The 26,909-nt window shown below is 41.0% G+C and overlaps 1 protein-coding gene across 1 annotated transcript in view; it reads right to left on the reverse strand.

The window, feature by feature from the left end:
• Positions 1-14,082: 14,082 nt before the first annotated feature.
• VWC2L (von Willebrand factor C domain containing 2 like) overlaps positions 14,083-26,909 on the reverse strand; it is a 207,872-nt gene continuing 195,045 nt past the window's right edge. The window contains exon 3 of the mRNA XM_005909589.3: positions 14,083-14,231. Within this exon, the coding sequence (XP_005909651.1) occupies positions 14,083-14,231 (149 nt within the window). The remainder of the gene's footprint in view (positions 14,232-26,909) is intronic.

Here is a 26,909-nt window from a genome sequence, read left to right on the forward strand (position 1 = left end):
ATTTGCTTGTAACTCTCCACGCTTGTAGTCCTGCCTCACATTGCATGTCTTGATTTCAGGTGACCCCTTGGCTGCAACCGCCTGCTCACCTCTCCACATCCTGTTAGCCCTTGGTCATCTTCCAAAACTCAACGGTGACATCTTTTCTCCGGAAAGCATACTCGAAAATCCAATGTGAAGTAATCCTCTTTTATGCTCCATCACATCCTGTGCAAACCTCTATATATTGAAATTTTATTGACAGTTTTGTGTCTCTATTTCACTAGGCTATAAAGTTTTTTGAGAAAAAGACTATTTTGTATGCATCTTAGTTCCCTCAACATGAAGCCCAGTGCCTTCCATTTGGTAAATGATTTAAAATGCTCATTAAATTGTCTTTGAGTTAAACTGATACACTTAACAGTTTTATGTAAGATTTCCTTTGGCTGAAAGTTTTAGGTAATTGGCCAGGTTATGGAAAAAACTGTGGAAGGATTCTTAATTTAGATACTCTCTGTGTCACTTATAGGTTGGAAGCAGGTTTTAGGAGCAAATGGTGTGTTAAGGTCCAAAGGGACAGATAGACCAACAGTTCAGCTTAGTTTTTAGGATACTGGCTAGAAGTTTCTGGGAACTGCTAGCATTGCCAGATTTATAGGATTGTTGTTATCATGTAGTAACATGTACTATGAATGCATTTTGATAATTAGAAATATAGATACCTTTATGTGTAAATTATCAGTAATAATTAATGCTCATCAGATTAAGAAATTCACTGCCTATGAGGCCCTTCCAATTCTAGACCTCACCCCTATAAACAAATTAGAATAAAATTTTTTTTAACTTTCCCATACCTGACAAATTAGACTGTTACTTGGTCGTGTTGGTTGTCTGTAACTGCAAAAACTGAACCCATCATCTGACCATCTGAATTGCTTTTGAAAAAAGCCCAAACGCTTTGCATTAACATGCTCTCTTGGTCATTTTAGTCAATTTCCTGAGAGTCTAAGAATCCAAAGAAAGAAACGAAAAAGTCATTTCTCTGAAGAAACACGAGGTTAACATGAAATGCACAATACTTCAATTGTCTCTTCTCTCTGCTAAATACGTCATCCTGAATGGATCCATTGGCTGTGAGGAGGTGTATGCACATTACAAATCTTTTTTTTTTTTTAATGTAATTTAATACTCTCCACGGATCCATTTTTCTGAAATGGGGTAATATGCTTCTTTTTAGGCAAATGTGTTTGCTCTTCTGATTTTCCATTCATTTGGTGGGTTTTGGCACCAAAATTCTGAGCAGCTGGACCTCTAATTTAAGGAACCTATAATGCACACATTCCTGGAAATGAAGCATTTTGTGTTTAGAAAGAAGTGGATTTATTTGACATTCAAGAGTTTCTGGTTTGTTTAGAGAGACTGACGTAAGGACACCAATAAGGAACAAATCATAAAGTTTAGGGATAAAAAGGATTTTATAGCTTAAGGATACCTGCAGTATATTATCTTGTCCCATTTTTAATTCACTCATTCAAGAAATACTAGATGAATACCTGCTATTTGCCAGGCATACTACTAGATGCCTCATCAACTTAAAGTCTGGTGGAAGGGACAGCAGAAACATAATTTATATATGGGGTCATAAATTTTCCAAAAAAAGTCTAGGGGGCTAGGGAAGAACTCCTGAGGGACCTGACCCAATCAGGATAGGAGGCTAGTACTCCCTAAGAATTACCCTTTAGACTGAGAACTGAGGGCTGGAAAGAGGAGGAGTCAGAGTGGGGGTTAGTCCACAGGCTTCAGGCCAGATTACAGAGCCCACGGTTCCTGCTAGGATGAGTTGTCCCCCTCGGGAAATGTTTGACACTTTCTCTAGTCCCCAGTGACCCCACCTCCAATGTCACAATGCTTTTTCCTTCTCTATTTGAGAGCTGACCTTTCTGAGATCACTTGTCAGGGAGTCTTGTCTCTCTTTCTAGGCCAGTGTAAGACTTTACTGATGATGGAAGGAAAATGGTGATAAATGACAAATTCAGCTAGAGGTGATGAAATCTACAATGAAGGACAAGCTCGCTCCTTCAAAAATAGAAACTGAACTTCCCAGCTGGTGCTTTTTAACATTTAACTCTGCTGTGAAGTGGCTCCCTATGTAGGCATCCAGTACCTTCCTAAATTAATGTATATTATTAAATACCTCGAAGAAGAAAAAGTAAGCTTATAGAGTTTTTCCCCCATTTCTGATCTCTGAGTGAGATTTTAGATTTTTTAATATTAATAATTACATTCCTTCTAGTAAATCAAGGCCTGTAACTCTGGAAATGAAATTAAATCTCCTTTTCATAAAGGAAATAAAGGGATGCAATAATATGGATGAATTTCATAAGCAAGATGTGGAATGAAAGAAGCCAGGTTCATAAAATACAAACTGTATAATTCAACTGAGTTTCAAAACAGGCCAAAGTGAGCTGTGCTATTTGGAAGTTCACCATTCTTGATGGGAGCTACCCTTGGTGGTGGGGAGGGAATTAATTGGAATGGGGCACAGGGTGAATTTGGGGTGCTAATAATACCCTATTTATCCCATATCATAAGTGTTGTATGTGCTTATATGTACATATGGTGTAAGTCAAGAAGTTGAAAAGAGGTTCACTTACAACAAATACTTTATACAAAGGGAGAAAACATTTGGCCTTGCAAACATGGCTCTGTAGATAATGCTAGAATCATTACAAACTGGCCCTGTACAGTGATTCAGTTTCTTTGATTCAGCTCAACAGACAAAAATCAGCTCTCACAAAAAATTTTTTGGATGAGATTATTTAGTTTAACCTTAAGTCTGATGATGCTAAAGATGTAATTGCTCAAACTAAGCAAACAGTATTAGAAATCTGTTCTCATTGTGTCAGAGCCAAGGCTAAGATAATATGTCTCTATGCTGTATTTCATCACATGCATGATGCATTTCCCAATGCTCTTTTATTTCTCCAGGAAATAGCTAAAGAAAACTGTACAGCGCTATGTATGCAGTCTGTATACATTGGATTTATATGTCCTGAAATTTATATTTGATGGTAAACAATATTTTTTCTGAGTTGACATTATTTCAATAGGCGTATGAGTTTGATGATTGACCTTCTGTTTTCTGTGAGAGCAAACCCATGGGATGGAATATGTGATTAGAGATGTATGTTCTGGTTTTACTTCTGTAAGTGCAAAGAAGGAGTATATCATTGGATGCTACACTGGTGTTATGAAATATCACAATTTAGTTCACTCCCCTATTTTTTAAGTTACTTTATGCTTTTCAGATGTATCATTTCATAAGTTTGATACTATGAACCTAGCCATCCCCTCTCATTGGAAGATAGCTAAAGGTTTAAAAGAAAAAGACCCAGTCATAATCACCTAAATAAAGCCATTGTAGACTGCTCACTCTGGAGTCTAGGTAGCCGGTGGTCTGTCTGCATGGTCCTGAGGAAAGGGAGTCGGGGGGATGGAACACTGTTCTCCTGCTCTCCCTCATGAGTGGTGCTGGGGCCTCTCCCACTACTATTTTCGCCCAGAGATGCTGTGTAGAGCTGTTCAATCACTCATGATCTGGAGATACGAGTGGGTTTCTAAAGCATACTCAGGCGATTAAAGTCAACATTCCTGAGGACAGAATACTTGTCAGGCTGAGAAGCAGGCAATGGAGTGGTGGGAACCTCCTGAAACACTGCTGGGGTCTCTGGAGAACCTAATGTAGCATCCAGCCAACAGGAGACGAGTGCACTTTATGGAAACACATGACGTGTCTTGGTGAACATTCTCCTCTGACTGCATGTGGGTAAACTCTGCATATCTGGATCCCCAGGGGAGTCCTTCCCTGTTTGTCTTCTAGCAGTGCTGCCCTGCAGGGCCACATCAAAGAGTAAACAGAGCAGATGAATGGAAAGTAAGTCTTCTTGAGCAGAAAAAATGACTCTCTAGTTGCCCCAGAAAAAAAAAAGCAATCAAACAAACCCTCCAACTACATGCTTATGTGAATATCTTACACATTAAATAAGAAATTGTTTTCCACTGTGTATGTGTGTCACATGTCACTGTAGCGATTTTTGGGTTCTGCACAGCTTGATTTTCATTCCCCTCTGCAACTCTCCTTTGCTCGTGTTCAGCATCCCTCTGAAGTCAGTGTACCACACGAACCACAAATGATTAGGGATGGGAAATTAAATCTATGAACAAGCAGAACTAATGAAATGCTTCCCTGCAAGGCAAAGGTGGGATTAGAATTATTGCAGGCTAAAGAAGCCTGCAATTGTTAGGCACAAAAGTGGGAGATACAGCAAGTATGTGATCTTAACGACACAGCCGTCAGTCAGTCCACTGTAATATCCATGGCTTTTTACGTTTCTATTGATACATAGTCCTGTACTATTAACACATGGATACAAATACACATGTGTATACACCTTAGACATTTTCTACTTGCAGTTTAGAGATTCGATGCCTTATATCACATTTAATTCACAGAACAGCTCAATGAGATGGTAGTGTTGTGATTCCCATTTTGGAAATGAAAAAGCTGAAGCACTCATAATGACAAAGGTCCATCTAATCAAAGCTGTGGTTTTTCCAGTAGTCACTTATGGATGTGAGAGTTGGACTATAAAGAAAGCTGAGTGCTGAGCAATTGATGCTTTTGAACTGTGGTGTTGAAGACCCTTGATAGTCCCTTGGACTGCAAAGAAATCAAACCAGTCAATCCTAAAGGAAATCAGTCCTAAATATTCACTGGAAGGACTGATGCTGAAGCTGAAGCTCCAATACTTGGGCCAGCTGATATGAAGAGCTGAGTCATTTCAAAAGATTGATGCTGGGAAAGATTGAAGGCAGGAGGAGAAGGGGACAACAGAGGATGAGGTGGTTGGATGGCACTGCTGGCTCGATAGACATGAGTTTGAACAAGCTCCAGGAGTTGGTAATGGACAGGGAAGCATTGGCGTGCTGCATGGGGTTGCACAGAGACAGACATGACTGAGCGACTGAACTGAACTGATGCCTTATATTTATGTATCCAATAACCAAAAATCTTCTCTGTAAGACTTTGCCTAGCATCTTCTTTATTATCTCTCTGTACAATTGTAACCAAGGAAACTTCTTGACAGTTGGTTTCAGGCTAGTCTTGTGAGTTTATAGAGCAGGTGGTCATCCCCTCAGGTTGTCATTTCTGAACATTTGGAAAGTGCTCCTTGCTCAGCAGTCCGTCTCTCACTTGCTTTTTGATGCTTTAACAGGGACCACAGTTGAGTCTGGTACCAGGTTAGTGTGAGTCAATAGATGAAGTCAAAAAAATACAAACACCATGGAAGGATGGCATTACCCAAATTCCTACTGAAAATTCAAGAACAAGCTTTGATAAAATGCAGTACACTGAGTACCCCCAATTGGGTAAAGGAGAGAGAATTCCACTGGTCAGTAAGCTGACTATAGAGAAATGGGCAGATGGTACTAAGGCAAGTGATTCCTTCACAATAGGAAGGTGACCTGTATTGACTTTATTTGCTCAAAGTCCTTGGTTTGGTGTCAGGCACATATTTACTTATTGGGTGGATTTCATTGTTAGCAAAATGGGAGCAATTATATGGTCTGAGCTGAATCAGTAGAAGGTTCACCTTATATATACTGTGTGAGGGTAATTGGTTATTTCCTTCACTCTTTTGTTTAGTCTTTTGCTCTTTTAAAACTCATATTGCTGTTCCATTTCTCAGGAAGCCTTCCCACAGATCCAGGATGTTGGAAATATTCCCAGAGTAGCTGTTCCTACCTAGAGCCTAGCACTTCCCACTCTGATAATTGTGGACTTGGCTTGCTCTTTGCCCCACCACACTGTAAACTCCTTGAGAGCAGGAAAAGATGCTCATTTAGTCCTAACCCTAGTGCCCAGTTTCCTAACTGGAACATCATTCATTGAATAATTGAATAAACTCTTTAATGAATCTGAGAGATCAAAAGAAAAGTCTGGATGCAGTGATGGGTTAGCCACAAGACAATGTGCAGAAGCAGGGAACTTGAACATTTACTTTATCAACATAATGTACTTTAAAAAGTAGAATCTATTTTTCTAAATTAAAAAAGGCTTTATGGTATTTTTCTCAGAGTTCATTTGCCTAATAAACTTGCAGGGGAGAAGTCAGATTAAGAGATTCCAGATAAACTCTTTTGTGATAACTGCAAAGGCCCTAGAGAATGGTGACTTCTGAAATGGCCACTAAGTCAGGAGAAGAGTAGGTGGGTGAGGGCAGCTACTGCCTGGAAGCTAAATAAGCCATGTGTGTGGCTACCTCTCCCTTGAGATGGTAGCTACTGGGAGTCAGAAACAGACCTTTCAGCAAGATTAAAGAGATGCTATTAATTGCTATCGATCATGGTCAACAAATTAAATTGTATCTGCAACCGCATCTCTGAAAGGTCTAAATGAGAAATGCAGTTAATGGGTCTGGTTGACCCAATGTTGTGATTAATTAAACAGAGAATGGAATCAAAAAACAAACAAAGACCAAGAAAAATGTAATGGGAACAGGGTGGGCATTCTTGCAAATCTCAAATCAAAATGCTCTCCTAGGACCTATTTTGCCACCTAATCCTGTATGTTCTGAAAGAAAAAAAGAAGAAGACCACAGCAGATGGTTGAACATTTTCTTTTCTTTTTAATTTCCAAAACCCTGGTGAACAATAATATAAAAATAAAACTGACACTTACATTCTGAAGGGTCATCAGCAGAGAGAGGTGTTGGAAATTTATAAGCAGTTTGTATCTTAATATGCAAAAGAAATTATTTCAACATGGTGTGAGATTAATATTTACTACAAATTAGTAAAGAATTCTATTCTTGCCATGCCAATCTTTGACTTCCATTTCAAGAATACTATGAAAACATGTAAAGAAGGCTGAGTGCCAAAGAACTGATGCTTTTGAATTGTGGTGCTGGACAAGACTCTTGAGAGTGCCCTGCCCTGGAATGCAAGGAGATCAAACCAGTCAATCCTAAAGGAAACTTGAATATTCATCGGAAGGACTGATGCTGAAGCTGAAGCTCCAATACTTTGGCCACCTGATGTGAAGAGCTGACTTGTTAGAAAGACCCTGATGCTGGGAAAGATTGAAGGCAAAAGGAGAAGGGGAAGACAGAGGATGAGATAGTTGGATGGCATCATTGACTCAACAGGCATGAGTTTGAGCAAACTCTGGGAGACAGTGAAGCACAAGGAAGCCTTCCTATGGGGAAGCAAAGAGTTGGACATGACTTAGCAACTGAACAACAACAACAGTGAAAACATGTATGACCAGTGGAGGACTATGTATGACCAGTGGAGGACTATGGCTATTCAAACCAAAATGGGAAGAGGATTGGCAAGTAGAAACAGAGGGGCTGCCCTGGAGACAAGTATATCTGAGCTTGATCCTAAAAACCTGGTCATTGCCAGCACCTTCAGTGTGAAGACTAAAGTTGGCTATGTGCCACTCCCAAAGAAAGCATAGCTCCATGTTTTTGGTGGCTGTTATTAGTATCCATATCCTTCTAGTCACTGGAACTAGAAACATGGACTGTTTTAATTCTCAGTCTATTTGATCATGCATGAAGTCCTGTTGCCCCAACCAGCCTGTTTTGGGGTCATCATTATCAGATCAAATCCTCATTATTCCTTCCTGGACTCTGGTAATTGCTTCTCATTAGTGTCCACACCTTTGTTTCCCTAGACCCCAACCCATCATTCACTCAGTTGTCAGAATTTTTATTCCAAGACTTACATGTGGTCATATCACTCTCTTTTTAATGTTAATGAATCCGCAATATCAATAAAAACCAAGTCCAATTTTCTAAACATGGTTTTTTGATCCCTGACAACCAGGTTTCCTTCCCAGATACAACTCTCACCGTGTCCCACCTATCTCCAACCTCACACTCAAATCACAGTTGATTGCTTGTCACACACTCCAAAGATACTATTTATCTTTTTAATATCAAACCAGAAATTCCTGCACATCTTGTACTCAAGCTATATGGTCCAAACCCAGGGTTACTTTATCAATGAGATTTATCATACCATAACCAGACCTCATAATGATAGCTAACACAAAAGAGACTCTTCTTATGTGCCAGGCTGTAGTCTAAGCTATTTTATGGGTAGCATTCTGTTCGATACTTACAACTCTGATATAAAATTGTGTGAGTCTGAGAAAATGACAGAACCTTTCTGAATCTCACTGTTCCAGTCTTCAAAACTGGGAATGCCAGTTCATGATTCCATGATATTAATAGTTATGAGAATGGTTGAATTAATGAATGCAGGTCATTATCTCTTATAAAGTAATGAATACAGTGTCTTGATGCCCAGACGGGGCTCAAGGTGTGGTAGCTAAATAGCTGAACTTTATATCCAAATTTCTCCCCACCTCACCTACTCATTTGAAAGGTTTTAAAACTTAATTCTAAAAGGGTAACTTTTTGTTGAAAGGATCCTTATTTAAGGCTAAGTGGTAAAGTAAGCACTGGGATTGGTTAAACTGGGAGTTTGGGCTTCAAAGAACTATGAGTTAAAAATTTTCAAATTTAAAGAGAAAACCATTAAGTCATCAACACAACCAAAAATTTTTGGCATATAAAACAAATTTAAAGTCCTTAAAATTAAATAAAAGAAACCCTTTTAACTCAGTGTATTTAACTCTTACTCTGTGAGAGGCACAAAGGAACTAGCTCCTCAAAAGAAAAATACACCTTCTGGGTGTATAAGGTTGATCAGGGAGAATGAGATATCCACATCAGACAGTGCAGGTGGAGCCTCACTGATAATATTGTCCTCCACATTTGAGGTATAAATTGGGATGTAAACGATAGGTGAGGTTTCCAATTTAGAGATAGCATTTGTTTTCCAAAATCATGAAGTTATTAAAAGCAGAGATATCACTTTGCTGACAAAGGTCCATATAGTCAAGGCTGTGGTTTTTCCAGTAGTCAGATACAGATGTGAGAGTTGGACCATAAAGAAGGCTGAGACCTGGAGAATTGGTGCTTTTGAATTGTCATGCTGGAGAAGACTCTTGAGAGTCCCTTGGACAGCAAAGAGATCAAACCAGTCAATCCTAAAGGAGATCAACCCTGAATATTGATTGGAAGGATTGATGGTGAAGCTCCATCAATACTTTGGCCTCCTGATGTGAAGAGCCGACTCATTGGAAAAGACTCTGATCCTGGGGAAGACTGAAAGCCAGAAGAAAAAGGGGTGACAAAGGATGAGATGGTTGGATGGCATCATCGACTCAATGGACATGAGTTTGAGCAAACTCCAGGAGATAGTGAAGGACAGGGAAACCTGGCATGGTGTGGTCCATGGGGTCATGAAGAATCGATCACAACTGAGCGACTGAATAGCAACCTTTCTTCTTTTTTTTTTTAGTAACATGCCCAACATAAACCCTGAAAAAACAAACCCAGGACTCTGTCACAGTTCATAGCTTTCTCTCTTATGCTTTGAAGTGCCCTTCCATGAATCCTGAATCAGAAATGAACTGTAAACAATACTTTGCAAGGGACATATGGAGCAGCGAGTTGAACAGATGGGAAACTGAAAAGTGTGATAGTCTCATCGTGTTTTAAGAAAATGGTGGTGGTGCTCAGGTGTGTATCCATGTATAGGGGGACACCATGCTGATGTTCTCTTAGTGGTTTGGCTGTTTTCTTCCTCCAACAATGCAGTAGATGATGGCAATTTATGGAGTATTGTTCTGCTTTACTTTGTGTTAGGCACTACGTTTGAATCAAGGAGAAGGAAAATAACAGTTTGCCGTTACTCCTCAAGGAAAGGTTACACATATATAAAAGCCAGTGTCCTCTGCATGCTGGTCATTGGTAGTAATTCTTGATATGGGGCTCTTTGTTGCCCCTTGGAGATCAATTGGTAGAAAGCCTCTTGCTGGTTGCTTGGCCCTGCTCAGCGTGTAGGAGGGAGTTTAACATGGACATTAAAAAAGTAATTTTCTCCAAAGCAAACCCTCTAATAACAACAATAGACCCAGGAGTGTGTCAGTTGACAGGGTACACATCCCTTCTGTGGATTTAGGAGACAAAAAAAACAAATGCAGTGTTACAGATGACTTGTTTTTGGTCATGCAAACCCCCATTCCCCTGTATTTTAGAAAAATCTAAGAAATTTGAATGTAAATTAGATAGTGATTTAGTGATTATATTATTAATTTTTGTTTTGTTTGGTTAAAAAAAACATATTCCTTTTTCAAAGAGATGATTACTCTCTTTGAGGAAGGGATGTAGGGACGAAATGATATGCCTGATACTTGCTTTAAAATACTCCTGGGGAAAAATATAGATGAAGCATGATGCAAAATCTTGAGAAATGTTGCATCTGGGAAATGGGTAAATGGAGGTTCTTTATATAATTTTCTCATTTTTTTGGCGTATGATTGAAAACTCACAGTAAAAAAATTTCTGCTTTGCCATTTAAGGTCCTGTGACCTTGGGTAGAACATTTAATCTCTCCTTGTATTCTGGTTTCCTCAACAGCAAAGCAGGGATAACTGTGCTATGTGGATTGAATGGAAAAGGGTCAGTGCACAGTGCAGGGCCTGCCACAGAGCAAGCATTCAATAATTATAGATTATCATTAGTAACGTGCATGGATATGATCAGGGGAAATATTTTCCAACCACTTACCCTCTCACTGCTGGTTTGAGTTCCTTTCTGATCCCTAAGTCAGCCTTATGTTATGAAAAATGAAAATGTATACAGACAAATGTTAAAGCTGATGCTTAATTCTAATTGAATATAGCTCTAACGACACATATAATCTCAAATGACAGACATAACTGAGAATCAGTCATTGAATGATGAGAGGAGGGAGAAGGGAGAAACTTAGGAAGGCAAATATACCACGAACGATGTTTGCTGGTTAACACACTTTATATTTAACAAAATAGTTTTTTAATAATATATTATTTTACACATCAAATATTGTTGCTAGAATCCCCTTTTTACAGTTGAGTGTTTAGTTTTTTTTTTTCTCACTAGTTTTCAGGCACGCCATTTTTCAAAGATTTTAGAAAGTGAATCGTTTTTTAACAGGCATCAGCTGACAAACAGGATGTTGATCCCTTATTTAAACAGAGCTGTAGTTAAAGCCGAGAACCAAAGGCAGAGGAGATGTAGGAGAATTGAGGTGACAGGGTGGCTGCAAACAAAGCTTTCAAAAGGAAAAAAAAAGATTAGGAAGCAACAGATGAAGCCAGAAATCTGCTGTTCAGAGTTTGGAGAGAATTTCTCAATGACCTAGGTAGAAGGAAGCTGTAAAGTGTTTATCAGTTGATGAGAAATTCTGTCACAGTATCGGTTCATCTCTCCCTAAAGGGGCAGGGGAGGGGTGTGGGTGGAAATGTCGGTGCTACAAAATCTTAAAGGAAACATCTTGTAGTGAGACACTGTGAGAAAAGAAACATCCAAGAACAGCAAAATAATCCCTCTCTTTGGCTGGTAACAGGCCGCTGAGCAGCCTTCATTCTGCAAGCCCTCTGAAGAGAGTTTCTTTATGGGTATTATACTCCATTCTTGAAAATTCTTGCAGTGACTATCACTGAGCCAAGACTTTGATGCAAAACGCCTGTACCCTGCCTTGCCTGTTGCTCTTTCCTTCTGTTTTCTAAAAAGGACAGAGTAACTCCTTAATAATAGATGGGGTACTATGCTACATGGCTCTATTAATGATGTTTCTGGGTTTCAAACCTTATTCCTGTCATTTATTATTATTATTTCTTTCCAAGAGTGTAGATTTTTGAAGCTGGCAATAGGCAACCTCAGGGCAAAGAAAGCTCTATAATACATCTCTGTCTAGACATACACCGAAGTGTGGAGTAGTGCCTTTACTTTGGAGTGCAGGAATAAATCATGCAGAATTGTTCATGAATGATTCATGACTGTCTATATGATGTTTCTGGGGTGGTAACAGAAAAGCACCAACCTTGGTGCAAATTGGTGTTCTAAGGAAAGGTGGCTTGATGCGCTCCCTCCTGTGATGCTGGCCTGATATTTGTATCATAACACAAGTGCAGTGTGTGTGAGAAGTGTCAGGTCCAACTTGTCAACACATTAATTTTGGAAATGGCAGTTCTTTCTTGATGATGGGAGGTGCTTCCAGGGAGGAGAGGCTTGGCAATTTTAAAGGAAAACCCAGTGGGTGAGACTAAAGAGATGTATGCCCGGAGGGCAGACCTGTGACCGTGTGGTGATGGGGCCTCACTCCCTTTGGATCTCAGGGCTTCTGATCCTGCCTGTCCCCAAGGGCTCGGAGGCTCCCTAGAGCCACAGCCGCAGCCACCTCTTGCCTGGCAGAAAACCACTCTCTACTGATTATTCTAGACCTCTGGTTCTCAACCAGGTGAAATTCTGCCCCCTCCCATACACCTTGGGGACATTTGGCAATGTTCAGAGACATTCTGTTATGACAATTAGGGGTGCTGCTCTTGGCATTGAGTGGATAGAAGACAAGAATGCTGCTCAACGTCGTAAAAAATGCACAGAACAGCTCCCAGTGACAATTGTCTGGCCCCAAATGTCAATAGTGCTGAGGTTGAGAAACCTTGCCCTGGAAGGCAACACTCCGCTGTAGTTATGGCCAAGCCCAGGTAGGGGTGGGAGCAGAAAAGGACAGAAAGTCAATAATGAAGATAACCTTCAAGGTTCCTCAAGGACCCTACCAGATCTGTGTCAGGGTTTTCAAGACAGGAGAGTGAAATAAGCGACTAGCTACGCTGCGTGGTTTCAGAACAGCTCAGTGTGCACTTGAATCGAGGTGGCATTAGATACCCTGTGTGTTTGTTTGTTTTTTCCTGTTACTATACTAGCAGCATTGCCAGGGCAACCTTGAGACTCTTCAAAGGTTCACTTTAATTGCTTAGTATCTAATATATACATTAAAAAAATGTTCAACAAATGGAATTGTATTGTGCAAGACCCACTCTACCCTAATCTTTAATTTAAATCAGCACTTAAGGTGGAAAGAGTGTCCTGAATCTGTGTTTTAGTCAGACGGCTGAGTGGTCATTAGTATAACATGGCAAACACAGTCCCGAACCAGAAAAACTGCCTGTATACAAGTACTGGCTCTCAGCCAGATCTGAACTCAAGAGCCAGAAGTGTTCAGAAGGCTTCAGATTCACAGTGGGGCTGTTCACCCTGGTTCTGGTATTTATCGTGCCAGGTGACAGAGTGGGTTTAGAGTGTGTTTTGTTATAAGCTGAACTTAAATTCAACATCATGAGAAAGCCTAGAGTTTAATGTTGCAGTTTTGGATACCTGTCTCCCTTTGGATTCTTTAGTCAAGCTCATGGTATTCCTCGCATATTAGTTTTTGATTGGCAGTTTCAAGGTTTTGTGAATGAAATGTGTGGTTTGTAAGAGTCGAATTGTGAGCCCTCACATAATGCACGGAGCACCAGTTTCCCACCCAGCCCAGCAGTGGACCCTCTCAGTGCCCGTCTCTCTTCTCCCCTGCAGGGCAAGATTCACTCAAGGGGAGTGACTGGCTGAATGTTTTTGCATCTTCCTAATCAGGAACGGTCCTTACCCTGATACTGCTTTCCGGAAGCTAGTATGACACAATTTAAAACCTTCCTGTGCAGTTAAATCTGGCCCCTTAGACTCTGAAGAGGAAAAAAGGAATTATTACAAGAGAAAAATGCCATGTTTACAGAAGAGTAAAAGTGGAGTGAGTCGGTAGATGGTGAGCTGGCAGGCCAGAGGTGTCACCAGAGAAGAAGCCTGTTCAAGGCTATTTCTTTCTTTTTGCTCCAGAAATCCAGTGGTAAAGTCACCATCAAGCAAGGATAATTACAAAAGCGGTTTCAATAGCTGTATACTATGTATATTTTGTATAGCAAGAAAGAAAGAGAGAAATGTCCTCTTAGTAAAATATTCACTTTTGTCAACCCTAAAAGGTTTTGCTGGTGACCCTGTTGTAGCTGGCAGGAGTTTGTCTGTTTTGTCTTGTTTTGAACATGTGCTGTGTGGAAGCCATAGCCTCATCTCCTAAGAGCTCATCGTCGGGTGGGAATCGGTTCTACACAGTCTGCTTGCCTTGGCATTCGCGTTTTGAACACTGAGCAGGTTTCCACCAGTCCCCATTGTGACAGTGACAGATGTTACATTCATCCACTTTCACTTCAATGCCAGCCGGAATGATCGTCGTTCCTGCAAAGCAGTTTGGACCTGAAACACATATATAGGCTGATGAGTTGATTAGGTCTGAGAGACTTCCCCCCCTTTTTTTTACCCTTTCCCACCCCAGTTAAAAAAAAAAGTCCAATCCCCAAAGCCATGAATGAGTAGGTCAGACTACTCTTACCCTCGTATCTTTAAGGAGTTTTCTAGTCATCTCCCTTAAATGCAAGCTTTTAACTTCTGTCTTTTGCACAGAGCTCTTATTCCACATATGTGTCATGCATTAAAAAAAAAAAAGTAACAGTGCTCAAAAAAGAAAAAAGGTCTTAATATCTATGACTGAGTATATGCATTTTTCTAAAGTAAGATATGGATTAAAGTCTATTTGCTTTATTCTCTGAGTGTTAAGACTGCCAGAGTGTCCCCTGGAACCTGAATGAGGGTCTAGCATGGTTAGCATCACTGTCTGTGCCCGTGGCCTGGCCTTTCCCTTCCCAGAGTAGGTATGAGACAGTGAACTTGCTCACTCCCTGGTTTCAGCACCTCCCCAGGCCCAATTCCTGGAATCCCCAGCTTGTTTCTTGATAATAATGAATAATTCATGACAAGATGATTTATTCATGTCCAAAACAAACTTTGTTAGAGGTTCATTTGATTTTTATAAAAGGAGTTCTTTTAATCCGCTGGCTATCTAATATTTTTTTTTTTTTTAAAGAATGACTTAAAGAGTTGGCTTTTGAAAGTCAGCAGGAATTTTACTTTTTCAGTTTCAGAAAAGCTTTGCTCAAAATGTCACTTGCTTGTTATAGATAAATGTGTTTAAAATTCACCAATCTTTTTTTCTTAACTTCTTGTCTTTTTCCTCTTTCTGTTACTTTCCTTTTATTTTCACTCTCTAATTTTTGTTTTTTTTTAAACCTTCCTATGTAAAAATGCCAGTGTTCAGTATGGGTGATATTATTTCTCCCATTCAAATGGGATAAAGATTGCTTCCCAAGGTGCAATAAATTATAGTGGGGTAGTACAAATTGCTCTTTCCTAGAAATGATTTGGTGTAAACCTCTGGTGTACATATTTAAATACAGAGAGAGAGCACTGAGTTGTGTCTACTAATGATTTATTCATCCAACATTACTGGCCACTTGCCATAACCACTAGAGAGTAACATGGCAATGCACATCAGCATCAGTGCCCTACTTTCACTTTCTTATCACTTGATAAGAATTTATGAGACGATCTTTACTATGAAGTAAATGAAATCAGGGCTGATTTGTAGTTCACTTCATAGTTGGAAACTTGCCTTTCTAAAATAGTAATTGTTACATTATTTCTCACCCAGAAGTATTTAATACGTTACAGGTTTAATTGCCCTGGTTTCAGAGCTCCTGGAGCTCAGTTGTGCATGTGCTCGCCAACGGTGTTTGTACACCTATGCCTTTCCTTCACTCAGGTGGACAGAATCTTGGGGTGTGTGCCTGGGTGTGAAGAGCCAGTGAAAGTAGGAGGGATATAATGGATCCACACTGGTAATTAAATGGCTTAGCAAACTATGCCCTCACCCAGGAGTGTGCTCCTTGGTAAGATGCTATGGTTAAAAGCTCTTGGCCATCTTAATTGCTGATTACTTAAGGGTCACTGTATCAGTTTTAAGTCTTAGGATTTAGGTCATGGTTTGATAGATTGAACTGCCTTTGGGACTACACCTCTCTGGAAAAATTCCACACCAAATCATGAATTTGTTCTGTTATTAGAGAACTTGGGAAAGAGATATTTTCAGTATGTAGCTGGTTTTCCCATGGCTGCTATTGACAGACCTCTCTCAGTCTTGCTGGTTCTTGGCTGGATAGGGTCTCACCATAGCCACACAAGCTTCAGAAGATAAACTAGATGAACACTAATTCCTGGTTTCCTAGAACCAGCCCAGAGGAACCAGTAGTTTCTCTCTCTCCACTTCCTGATATCTAACCAACTGTTTTCACCCTAATTGAATACTTTTAACTTTTCCAGATAGGAAAATATTTTTTTTCTAAACAGTGGTTCCAAAACAAAGAAGTCCATGAAACAGAACAGGTAGAAAGGTAGAATGTTATCCAGAAAGAGTTTTTCCATTTGGAAATCTGTCAGTAGAATCTTAACTGTGTGTGTGTGTGTGTGTGTGTGTAGAGTCACACTACTGGCTCACGGGGGGCAGGTACATCTCAAGAGAAAAAGGCAGGGAGGGGTCTTGGTAAAAAGATTTCTGGAAAGTCATCTTGCTTGGAACTCTGGTTTTCATGTCTGCCCCCTTTCAGCATATATTGGTACCATACAATGATCAGATATTTGATCAGACCATATACATCATTTCTTAAAAGTCATATAGAATTCTTGCATTATCAGTTCAGGAAATATTTTTCTTATTTATTTTTAATTGAGGGATAACTGCTTTACAGTATTGTGTTGGTTTCTGCCAAACATCAACATGAATCAGCCATAGGTATACATATGTCCCCTCCCTCTTGAACTTCCCTCCTCCCCTCCTTCCCCATCCCACCCCTCTAGGTTGTTACAGAGCCCCAGTTTGAATTCCCTGAGTCATACAGCAAATTCCCATTGGCTATCTATTTTACATATGGTAATATATGTTTCCATGTTACTGTCTCCATACATCCCACCCTCTCCTTCTTATCCCCCCACCATGTCCATAAGTCTGTTCTCTCTGTCTGTGACTCAGCTCAGGAAATACTAATTGTTATTGATTGACAGAATACAAAGATGAATCTTTTGCAGTTTCCCAGGATTCACCAAAGTTGCTGCCTATAAATAGCATAGTAATCTCTGGACAGTCTGCTCGGCAGCCAGGGGTATTATACCGAATCAAAAACTCCTGTTTGATCTCATTAACAGTGATTTTAGTAGCACCTATCTGAGAACTTCAGCTGTAACTAGAGCAAACTTCAAGTTTGCTGTTAATAGCCTTATCTGCTTAAAAGTAATTTAGGTAATTGTCAAGCACAATTGTTGGCACTATTTAGAAATTCTTCTGGTCTTGGCCCTTTCTCCTTAATGTTGGTGACAGTAAGTACTAATTTGCTTTCAGCATGCGAGTATCTTACATGAATACCTCAAAGAAGAAATCTGTGTTTCTATATATTCTCTTACTTTGACTGGGGGTTGGGTGGGTGCTGCTTTTCTTTTGCCTTGGTTTAGGTGAAAGAATAAGTCTTAGAGTGACCTTAATGGCAAAGCAACAAATTTTAATGCAGAAAACTTGGAGAGACTCCAGAGCGGAATAGTGAAAATGATTAAACTGAAGGCTGGCAAATAGGACCTTTGAGAAAAGGTTAAAGGGATTGGAATTATTTAATCTAGAAAGAGAAAACAGAGGTATGACTCAATAACTCTCAGGGAATGAAGGCTTATTATGTAAAAATGGTGACCAAATGTTCTTTCTCTCTTCTGACACCTGGAATAAGAGGAAATGGAGATGCATTGATTCTTAAGGAATTGGAAGCACACACACACACACAAATAGCTCAAAGAACTGAGAATTAAGTGTGGCAGTTGCCAATAGTGTGGTGAGGTCTTTTCTTTCAGAGATCTCAAAGAACATATGAGGTCTCATCTGTCAGGTAGATTGAAATCATCAACTCCTTGAAAATACGAACTGAGTATCTGTTAATTTCTGATGGTCCAGGACTAGTACTGTGTCTTACAAATATTAAACAACAACAACAACAACAACACCCAGTATGTGCTTGGTTGGGCTTCCCTGGTAGCTCAGTGGTAAGGAACCTGCCTGCCAATACATGTTTGATCCCTGGGTTGGGAAGATCCTCTGCAGAAGGAAATGGCAACCCACTCCAGTATTCTTGCCTGGAGAATCCCATGGACAACGGAGCCTGGTGGGCTACAGTCCATGGGGTCATAAAAGAGTTGGACATGACTGAGTGACTAAACAACAAATATACTTGCTTAGCTGAATGCAATAGTATGAAGTAGCTAGTTATCTACTGGCAGAAAATTACTTTCTGAAATTTCAGATCAGGCCTAAGATATATAGTTATCACGCCTCACCCTAGCAATATAGAAATATTTATTAATTAACGGAAACAGTGAACATCTGCTTGACTATGCCAAAGCCTTTGACTGTGTGGATCACAAAAAACTGTGGAAAATTCTTAAAGAGATGGGATTACCAGACCACCTGACCTACCTCTTGAGAAATTGGTATGCAGGTCAAGAATCTACAGTTAGAACTGGACATGGAACAATAGATTGGCTCCAAATTGGGAAAGGAGTACATCAAGGCTGTATATTGTCACCCTGCTTATTTAACTTCCATACAGAGTACATCATGAGAAACGCTGGGCTGGATGAAGCACAAGCTAGAATCAAGATTGTCGGGAGAAATATCAATAACCTTAGATATGCAGATGACACCACCCTTATGGCAGAAAGTAAAGAGGAAATAAAGAGCCTCTTGTTGAAAGTGAAAGAGAAGAGTGAAAAAGCTGGCTTAAAACTCAAATTCAAAAGATGAAGATCATGGCATCTGGTCCCATCACTTCATGGGAAATAGATGGGGAAACAGTGACAGATTTTATTATTTTGGGCTCCAAACTCACTGCAGAGGTGACTGCAACCATGAAATTAAAAGATGCTTACTCCTTGGAAGAAAAGTTATGACCAACATAGACAGCATATTAAAAAGTAGACACTTTGCCAACAAAGGTCCGTCTAGTCAAAGCTATGGTTTTTCCAGGAGTCATGTATGGATGTAAGAGTTGGACTATAAAGAAAGCTGAGTGCTGAAGAATTGATGCTTTTGAACTGTGGTGTTGGAGAAGACTCTTGAGAGTCCCTTGGACTGCAAGGAGATCCAACCAGTCCACCCTAAAGGAAATCAGTCCTGAATATTCATTGGAAGGACTGATGTTGAAACTGAAATTCCAATACTTTGGCCACTGGATGCGAAGAACTGACTCATTTGAAAAGACCCTGATGCTGGGAAAGATTGAAGGCAGGAGGAGAAGGGGACGACAGAGGATGAGATGGCTGGATTGTATCATGGACTCAATGGACCTAAGTTGGAGTAAACTCTGGGAGCTGGCAATGGACAGGGAGGCCTGGCGTGCTATGGTCCATGGGGTTGCAAATAGTTGGTCACAACTGAGCAACTGAACTGAACTGGGAACAGTTATAATTTCCTAATCACTTACTTCGTGCCAGGAATTTGTCTCATTTAGTCTTTCCAATAGACCATATAAGATGCATGTACTTATTCTGAGGACACTGAGCCTCAGAAATAACTTGCCTGAGCTCACATATCTAAGAAGAGGCATCAATGGGACATGGACTCAGATCTGACCTGTAGGAAAGAAGGCGGAGTCTCGGAGTGCACTGCAATTCTGAGCTTCTGATGAGAATTTGGGAACTTTGTTGGCTTTAGTATTGAGGATACATATTAGGTTAGAAACTTGATGGCTAAAAAGAAGTAAGGCTGTTTTCCTATAGATCTTTGTCAGATCTCTCAAAAATTTACTAGTTTTATATTGGGTATCCATATTAGGTTAATGTATCTATATAGTTGCCAGAAAGCTTAATTCATGTAAAAAAGAAATTCCTCCTGGAGCAGAGGCCTGGACACAGAGGCTTTGGCTTTCTTTTGATCTGCAGTGAAGTTCCCATTGGTACTGGAGGTAGACCAGCTAGGAAGGAGAATGAAATTAGACTTTGACTCAGGAGACCTGGTTCAAGGTGTATTTCCATGATTGATCCTCTACATTACTTTAGGCAAGCACTCTATGATGCAAATATGGATGGAAGTCCATATGGTCAAGTTTCAGAGAGGATTCATAGTTTAGAAAATGCAGTAAGATTGGAAATGCAATTTATATCTTTACTGGGATTTGGAGCAGGACGGGAAGAAGAAAAAGCAGGCTAAGGATTCTGTTCTATGAGAAGAATTTTCCATGAAACACATTTTTTTTTTCTATTATCCTATACTTCTCTAAGCACCTATTTTGCATACCTAAAAATAAAAACTGTTTTGCAAACATTTTTTCATATTATTCATAAGAAATCTCATAAGGAAGACCAATATATGGAATACCCAACAGCAGAGCTTCTCTGGTGAGGTGGCCATGGGGATTCTGGAGTTCTATCATTTCAGCAGGATTTTTTCCTAACTTACCACCAAAATCTTGCAGCGGTATCCCATGAGGCATCTGCATAGAATATCTAGTGATGGGAGAAAAAAGCATCTAGAATGATTTCCTCCAGCATCAGTAATCTAAGAAACCAGAGAATTAGAAGGGATTCTGTCATATTTGAGATTGTAAGAACTGAGCAGATGTGCTCTGCTGCTGAAGTTCTCTTTCTTGATAAGCCCTGAAATGTTCCTCATAACAAGTGTGTAGAGAGTATATGGAAAAGAAAGTCTGTAGCTACTCAGACCACACCTCCTAAGATCTATGTTTGCTTATGATGTTAAATATCACTTCTGTTGTAGAACAAATATGTAACCTGAAATCCATGTTCTCAGAGAGATACTCTCAGAGCTGTGGAAGATGGTAACAGAGAGTTTGACCAATGGGTTTGTGGAAAGACTGTGCGTGGGGACAGGGGAAGAGGGGGGAGGGTATGACCCATTGAGGAAATTAAAAAGCCAGTGGGGTTACAATGATAAGTGCAGTGAGAAGTGGCTGGGAAAACAGTGATACTTTGGAGCTGGGGGCACCTATTGGCTTGCAAGAACCATTGTTAAATAGTCAGGAATTTTAAAACCTGCTGATAGTATCTTGGTAGCTTGAGATTAACATATGGGAAGTACTTATGCCAGTGAAAGCAGCAAATGCTAAAAGTAAGAATTTTAACTGCTTCTCTCCCCACCTGAAAGCCAAATCATGTAATCATCTATTAATATATCACCAGGTTAGGGCTCAGGATTTATGGCCTTGTTGGACATGTTAAAAAGTCTGGTCTTTATTCTAAAAGCAATTGGAAATGACTGAAGTATTTAGGGATTTGTGTGTCTGTATGCATGTCAACATCTGTGCATATGCATGCATGTATATGGTCATGAAGTAAAGACTAATTTCATAAACTGCACCAGTGTACCACATGATTGGTCTGCAGGGCACCTATCTTTGGACTATATGTGATATGTCTTGGTGGATGTAGGGACCTTTGAGATTGCATACAGAGTAGAAACTTCACACGCCCGGGCACTAGTGAGATGGTAAAAGCACATCATTATCTCCTTTGATCTAAGGCTTTAAAAGTACTGCTAAAATGCTGGGGTAGTATTAAATTAGCATTGGCAATTAACACATTGGCTTGAATTAACTGATTAGATTATCCCTTATAGAAAGTAAGATCCTAAGTAAGATCCATGAAGTATGCAAATTGATCTGGAAGAAGGAAAATGTTGGAAGGAGGGAACAGGTAATTTCTAGGATAGTTTAGTCGGAGTCCCTTAGGGGATGAGGGTCATGTTCTAGCTGATGGAGATACTGGGCTATTTGGGGAAATGGAAGATCCTATCAGTCAAGCAATAAACTGATCTTGGAAAATTCAAGCATAAAAAGCACTAATTAAGCTTGTATCTAGAGAATATCCAATATAGCCAAGCTTGGAGGTAATATAATCGGTTGTTGTTCAGTCACTAAGTTGTGTCCGATTCTTTGTGACCTCATGGACTGCAGCATGCCAGGCTTCCCTGTCCTCCCAGAGTTTGCTCAAACTCATGTCCATTGAGTCGGTGATACCATCCAACCATCTCTCTGTCACCCGTTTCTCCTCCTGCCTTCAATCTTTTCCAGCATCAGGGTCTTTTCCAGTCAGCCCTTTGCATCAGGTGGCCAAAGCTTCATTGGCGCTTCAGTGTCAGTCCTTCCAATGAATATTCAGAGTTGATTTCCTTTAGAATTGACTGGTTTGATCTCCTTGCTGTCCAAGGGACCCGCAAGAGTCTTCTCCAGCACCACAATTTGAAAGCATCAATTCTTCAGTGCTCAGCCTTCTTTATGGTCCAACTCTCACATCTGTACATGACTACTGAAAAAACCATAGCTTTGCCAGATGACCTTTATTGGCAAAGTGATATCTGCCTTTTAATACACTGTCTAGGTTTGTCATAGCTTTTCTTCCAAGGAGCAAATGTCTTTTAATTTCATGGCTGCAGTCACTGTATATAGTGATTTTGGAGCCCAAGAAAATAAAATCTGCCACTATTTCCATTTTTCTCCATCTGTTAGCCATAAAGTAGATATAAACAGTAGCAAGGACCAAAATCATGCCACAGATCTGACCCAGTGAAGACACACTCTTTGGGTGCAGACATAGCAGCCTGCTCCATCAATATTCCCAACCCATGATCCTGGATGTTGCTGTGAGATTCACTGGCAGAGCTGGCTCTCTGACAAGTCTTGCCAGGATGGAGATTATGTAGTTCTTCTTGAAATCACTAGCTGTCAATGGAAAGTAAGCAGTGGGTGAGCCTGAAGACAGAGCCTAGTCAAGTCCTTGCACCTTAGCTGTAAGAGAGCCTGGGGCATGGATACCTGCATTCTGGCACTTGTAGCTTCTTGAGGGAGAGAGAGGCTTGCTTCATATATTGAGGATTCCCCAGTCATAGGAAGGAGGCAGTTCATTTCTGATGCTAAATAGGACTGGGAAAGGAGTCAATGAGGGCTGACTTCATGTGCTTCAGCATTTTCTGGGGCTGACTGTCAGTATGTTTGTCTAGCAACCAGGTTAACAGAGTAAATATTAAGAACAAGACTGCTCTAACCATGAATGATACAGCTGTTAAGACAGAGTTTCTGCCCTCACAGAGCTGACATTCTAGGGGGGGATGAATCAGACAAACAGTAGAAAAACAAACAGGACATTTCAAGTCATTTTGTGCTATAAAGAAAATAAGCAAGGCAGTGTAGTTGAGGACCTAAAGTCAGGAAAGGGACAGTCCTCTGAGTTTACAGAACATGTTTTATATATGTCTTTGTAGAGCTGTGAGATGTCATCATGAATCCTACTGCATACGTGAGGAAAATGAAGCTCAGAGAGATCAAGCCACTTGCCGAAGGGCAGAGAGCTAAATGCTGGGAGAGCGTAAATGCCCGTCATCCTGTTCTGACTGCTTTCCTTGAGCAGAGGCTTTTTTATGTGTGCTATCACTTACTGCAAATGTCAGCCAGAATGATACCCTCTCCTGTTCCTGACTTCCTAGCTTGCTCTTTTTTTTTTTTTAACTTTTTATTTGCTATTGGAGTCGTGGCTCAGACAGTAAAGAATTTGCCTGCAATGCTGGAGACCTGGGTTAGATCCCTGGGTTGGGCAGATCCCCTAGAGAAGGGAATGGCAATCCACTCCAGTATTCTTGCCTGGAGAATCCCATGGACAGAGGAGCCTGGCAGGCTATATGCTGGCAAAGAGTTGGACATGACTGAGTGAGTAACACTCACTCAGTTGATTAACAATGTTGTGAAAGTTTCAGTGAACAGCAAAGGAACTCAGCCATATGTATACATGTATCCATTCTCCCCCAAACTCCCCTCCCATCCAGGCTGCCACATAACATTGAGCAGAGTTCCCTGTGCTATATAGTAGGACTGTGTTATCCATTTTAAATAGTGTGTACATGTCCATCCCAAACTCTCTAACCCCATCTTGCTCCTGTAGGAAGCTCAGATGAGATCCAGATCCAATTGGCAACACTGAATTCATTGCACACTTGAGGGGTTCTTTTTAAGAATTTTCACGCACTATCTTACTTCCTCCTCCCATGATCTACTATTTTTCTGTGTTTCATAGATGAGACAACAAGATACAGAAGTGTCGAGTGACTTTCTCAAAGTCACACAGCTAGTGGGTGAGTGAGCTGGGACCCAGAGCCATTTTTTCAGGCTCTGCCCCAGAAGTCAGTCTTCCTGGGTGTAGGAGCTACTCTTCACTTCCTCCAAGTTTTAATAGCACCCACTAGGCTGGAGTCCATGGGGTCGCTAAGAGTCGGACATGACTGAGCGACTTCACTTTCACTTTTTACTTCATGCATTGGAGAAGGAAATGGCAACCCACTTCAGTAGTCTTGCCTGGAGAATCCCAGGGACAGAGGAGCCTAGTGGGCTGCCGTCTATGGGGTCGCACAGAGTCGGACACGACTGAAGTGACTTAGCAGCAGCAGCAGCAGCCACCTTGGGATAGTGTGGGATGGATTAGACAGAAAAGCTGGGATGTTTAAATTCCTGTGTTAGACTGTGTTTGTCAGGGAGCTCAGCTTGGTGCTCTGTGATGACCTAAAGGGGTAGAATGAGGGGTGGTGGGCGGGAGGCTCAAAAGGGAGGGGATATATTCACACTTATAGTTGATTCTCGTTGTGGTACAGCAGAAGCCAATGTAACGTGTACTTTATGCTTAGTTGCTCAGTCGTGTCCGTCTCTGCAATTCCATGAACTGTAGCCCACCAGGCACCTCTGTCCGTGGAGATTCTCTAAGCAAGAATAGTGGAGTGGGCTGCCATGCCCTCCTCCAGGGAATCTTCCCAACCCAGGGGTTAAACCCAGGTCTCCTGCATTGCAGGCAGATTCTTTACTGTCTGAGAGCAATTATCCTTCAGTTTAAAAAAGTAGTGTGAGTGAGGGTGGGGAGGGACACACACATGTGTAGGTAAAGGGGGTGATTGGAAAGAGGAAGGCCATTCTACACAGTCCCTGTGGGGCAGAGAGTGGAGCCCTGCCAGCAGCATTGTTCAGCCTCTTCTCTGTAAGTGCAAAACAGGAATTGCTCCCAAGAAGCGGATATGGCTGAGGAAGAGTGTGGCTCTGATCGTCTTCAGAGGCTGCCAGCCTGGCACTGAGATTCCTCAGCAGGAGGTGCCCTGTTCTTGTTGCTTGTTGACCTAAATCCTCTTTACAATCAAGCCTCCTCCTTCCCAGAGATTTGGAAAGCCAGGCTGGTCATGACCATTTTATAGACACTTCTGGATTATAAATTGGTATATGCTGTCCCTGAAAATCCACCTTCTGACAACTTAATATCTCTTGCCAGCGCCTCCCCCCCCCCCTCTTTTTTGAGTATTGCAATTTCTGGCCTTGATTTGAAAATTTATTATTGATGCTTGGTGTCTTTTGGAAATTGGCTGTAAACGATCTTCCTGCTGCATAAATGAGGCAGATTCCTATTGTGTAAGGCCATAAACATCCTATATTTATTTGACAGGGCATCTAAATCATTGTTACAGCAAATACTAGGCTTGTAGGCATCCATGTGGGATTGAATTGGATTGGATTATGTTCCTCCTCTTAACCGATTTTAATTCTCTGCTTCCTGAAGTCTGAGAGATGTTATTGGGCTACTGAAAAGCAAATAGGCTTCTGATCAGGTGAACCCATTTCTGACTATTAAAATCTTGGAGAAAATGTTTTTAGAAACCAGTAATTAGAGCTGATGGCAGTGAAAATGGAGCTAAATGACTGAAACCTCCCCAGTAACATGTTGCAATGGCCCTTTTAGGCCTAGACAGAGAGCAGTGATGAGATTCTGGTTGCTAAAGGGAGTTTCCAGCCTAGAGAATGGAGTGCCTGTCTCTACCTGCTTCTAGACCCTCATCCCTACCTGACTTTCCAGCCATTTTATTAAGCCTCAGAACAAAAAGCTTCCTCAGATTAAGGTGACAAGTCAGGAAGGATTGTTTTCCAGAGGCTGCCCAAGAGGTGCCTGTTAATCATTTTATTCGAAAATTCAATATTGCTGAACTCCCACACAAATTTCAGCATGAGGCCTCCGGAGAGTTTTTGGCCCTTAAGTATGTAAGATTTATAGCATGCAGCTCCAATTAAGCAAAATGCAAAGACTTAAGGAGAGAGAGGAGAGATGCAGTTGGGCTAGACAATGGAGGTAAAGGTTGGCTGCTTTTTTCCTAATTTCAGGCAGCTTAGCCGCTGTGAGGATCTGGCACTGTTCACAGTCTGCATTAGCTGGCTCTGTATGTACAGTCTCACCTTCAGAAGGGGGTGTGTGGTCAGAAAATGACTGGGTTTGCTGTTGTATAAAACACTATCTGCTCGGACTGCCCAGTGGTCCAGTGGTTAAGAATCTGCCTGCCAAATGCAGGGGGCACAGGTTCAATCCCCGGACCCAGAAGATTTCACATGCTGCTGGGCAATTAAGCTCCTGTGCCACAACAACTGCGTTAATGCCCTAGAGCCATGCTCCACTCTAAGAGAAGCCACTGTGGTGCGAAGCCTGCATAGCAATGAAGACCAAGAACAGCCAATAAGAGAAAAACAACTCCACCTCAAACACTATCCACTTAATTTTTGCTTCAAATGGTGAAATCGACTCACCCCAATTTTTCAACCTTAAACCAGATGACCCGCTTATGTTAGACCTTTCAGTGGATATCAAATCCCTTTCCCCTTTCTCCTCAGCAATCCTAAGAGGGGGAAGAGCTGGCAGTACTCTGCCCATCTTACAGCTCAGGTCACTGCAGTTTGAAGAGAGGACATGAGGTGGGTTACTATGTGATTTCCCAGGTGGGGTGATTTATTTCAAAGCGAGCAGACAGAACTCTGGAGTCAGGCTGCCCACATCTCAGTCTGCCTCCTGCCACTTATTGCCATCTCCATGTCCTCAGCCATAAAGTGGGAATGATATTGAAATAAAAAGAGTGTTTACCTAGTGGAGGTTTTGAAGAAGCAAATGAGTTAAAGTATGTAACGTACTTAGAACAGTGCCTGTGAT

Source organism: Bos mutus, chromosome 2 (genome assembly GCF_027580195.1).
Source record: "Bos mutus isolate GX-2022 chromosome 2, NWIPB_WYAK_1.1, whole genome shotgun sequence".
Lineage (NCBI taxonomy): Eukaryota > Metazoa > Chordata > Mammalia > Artiodactyla > Bovidae > Bos > Bos mutus.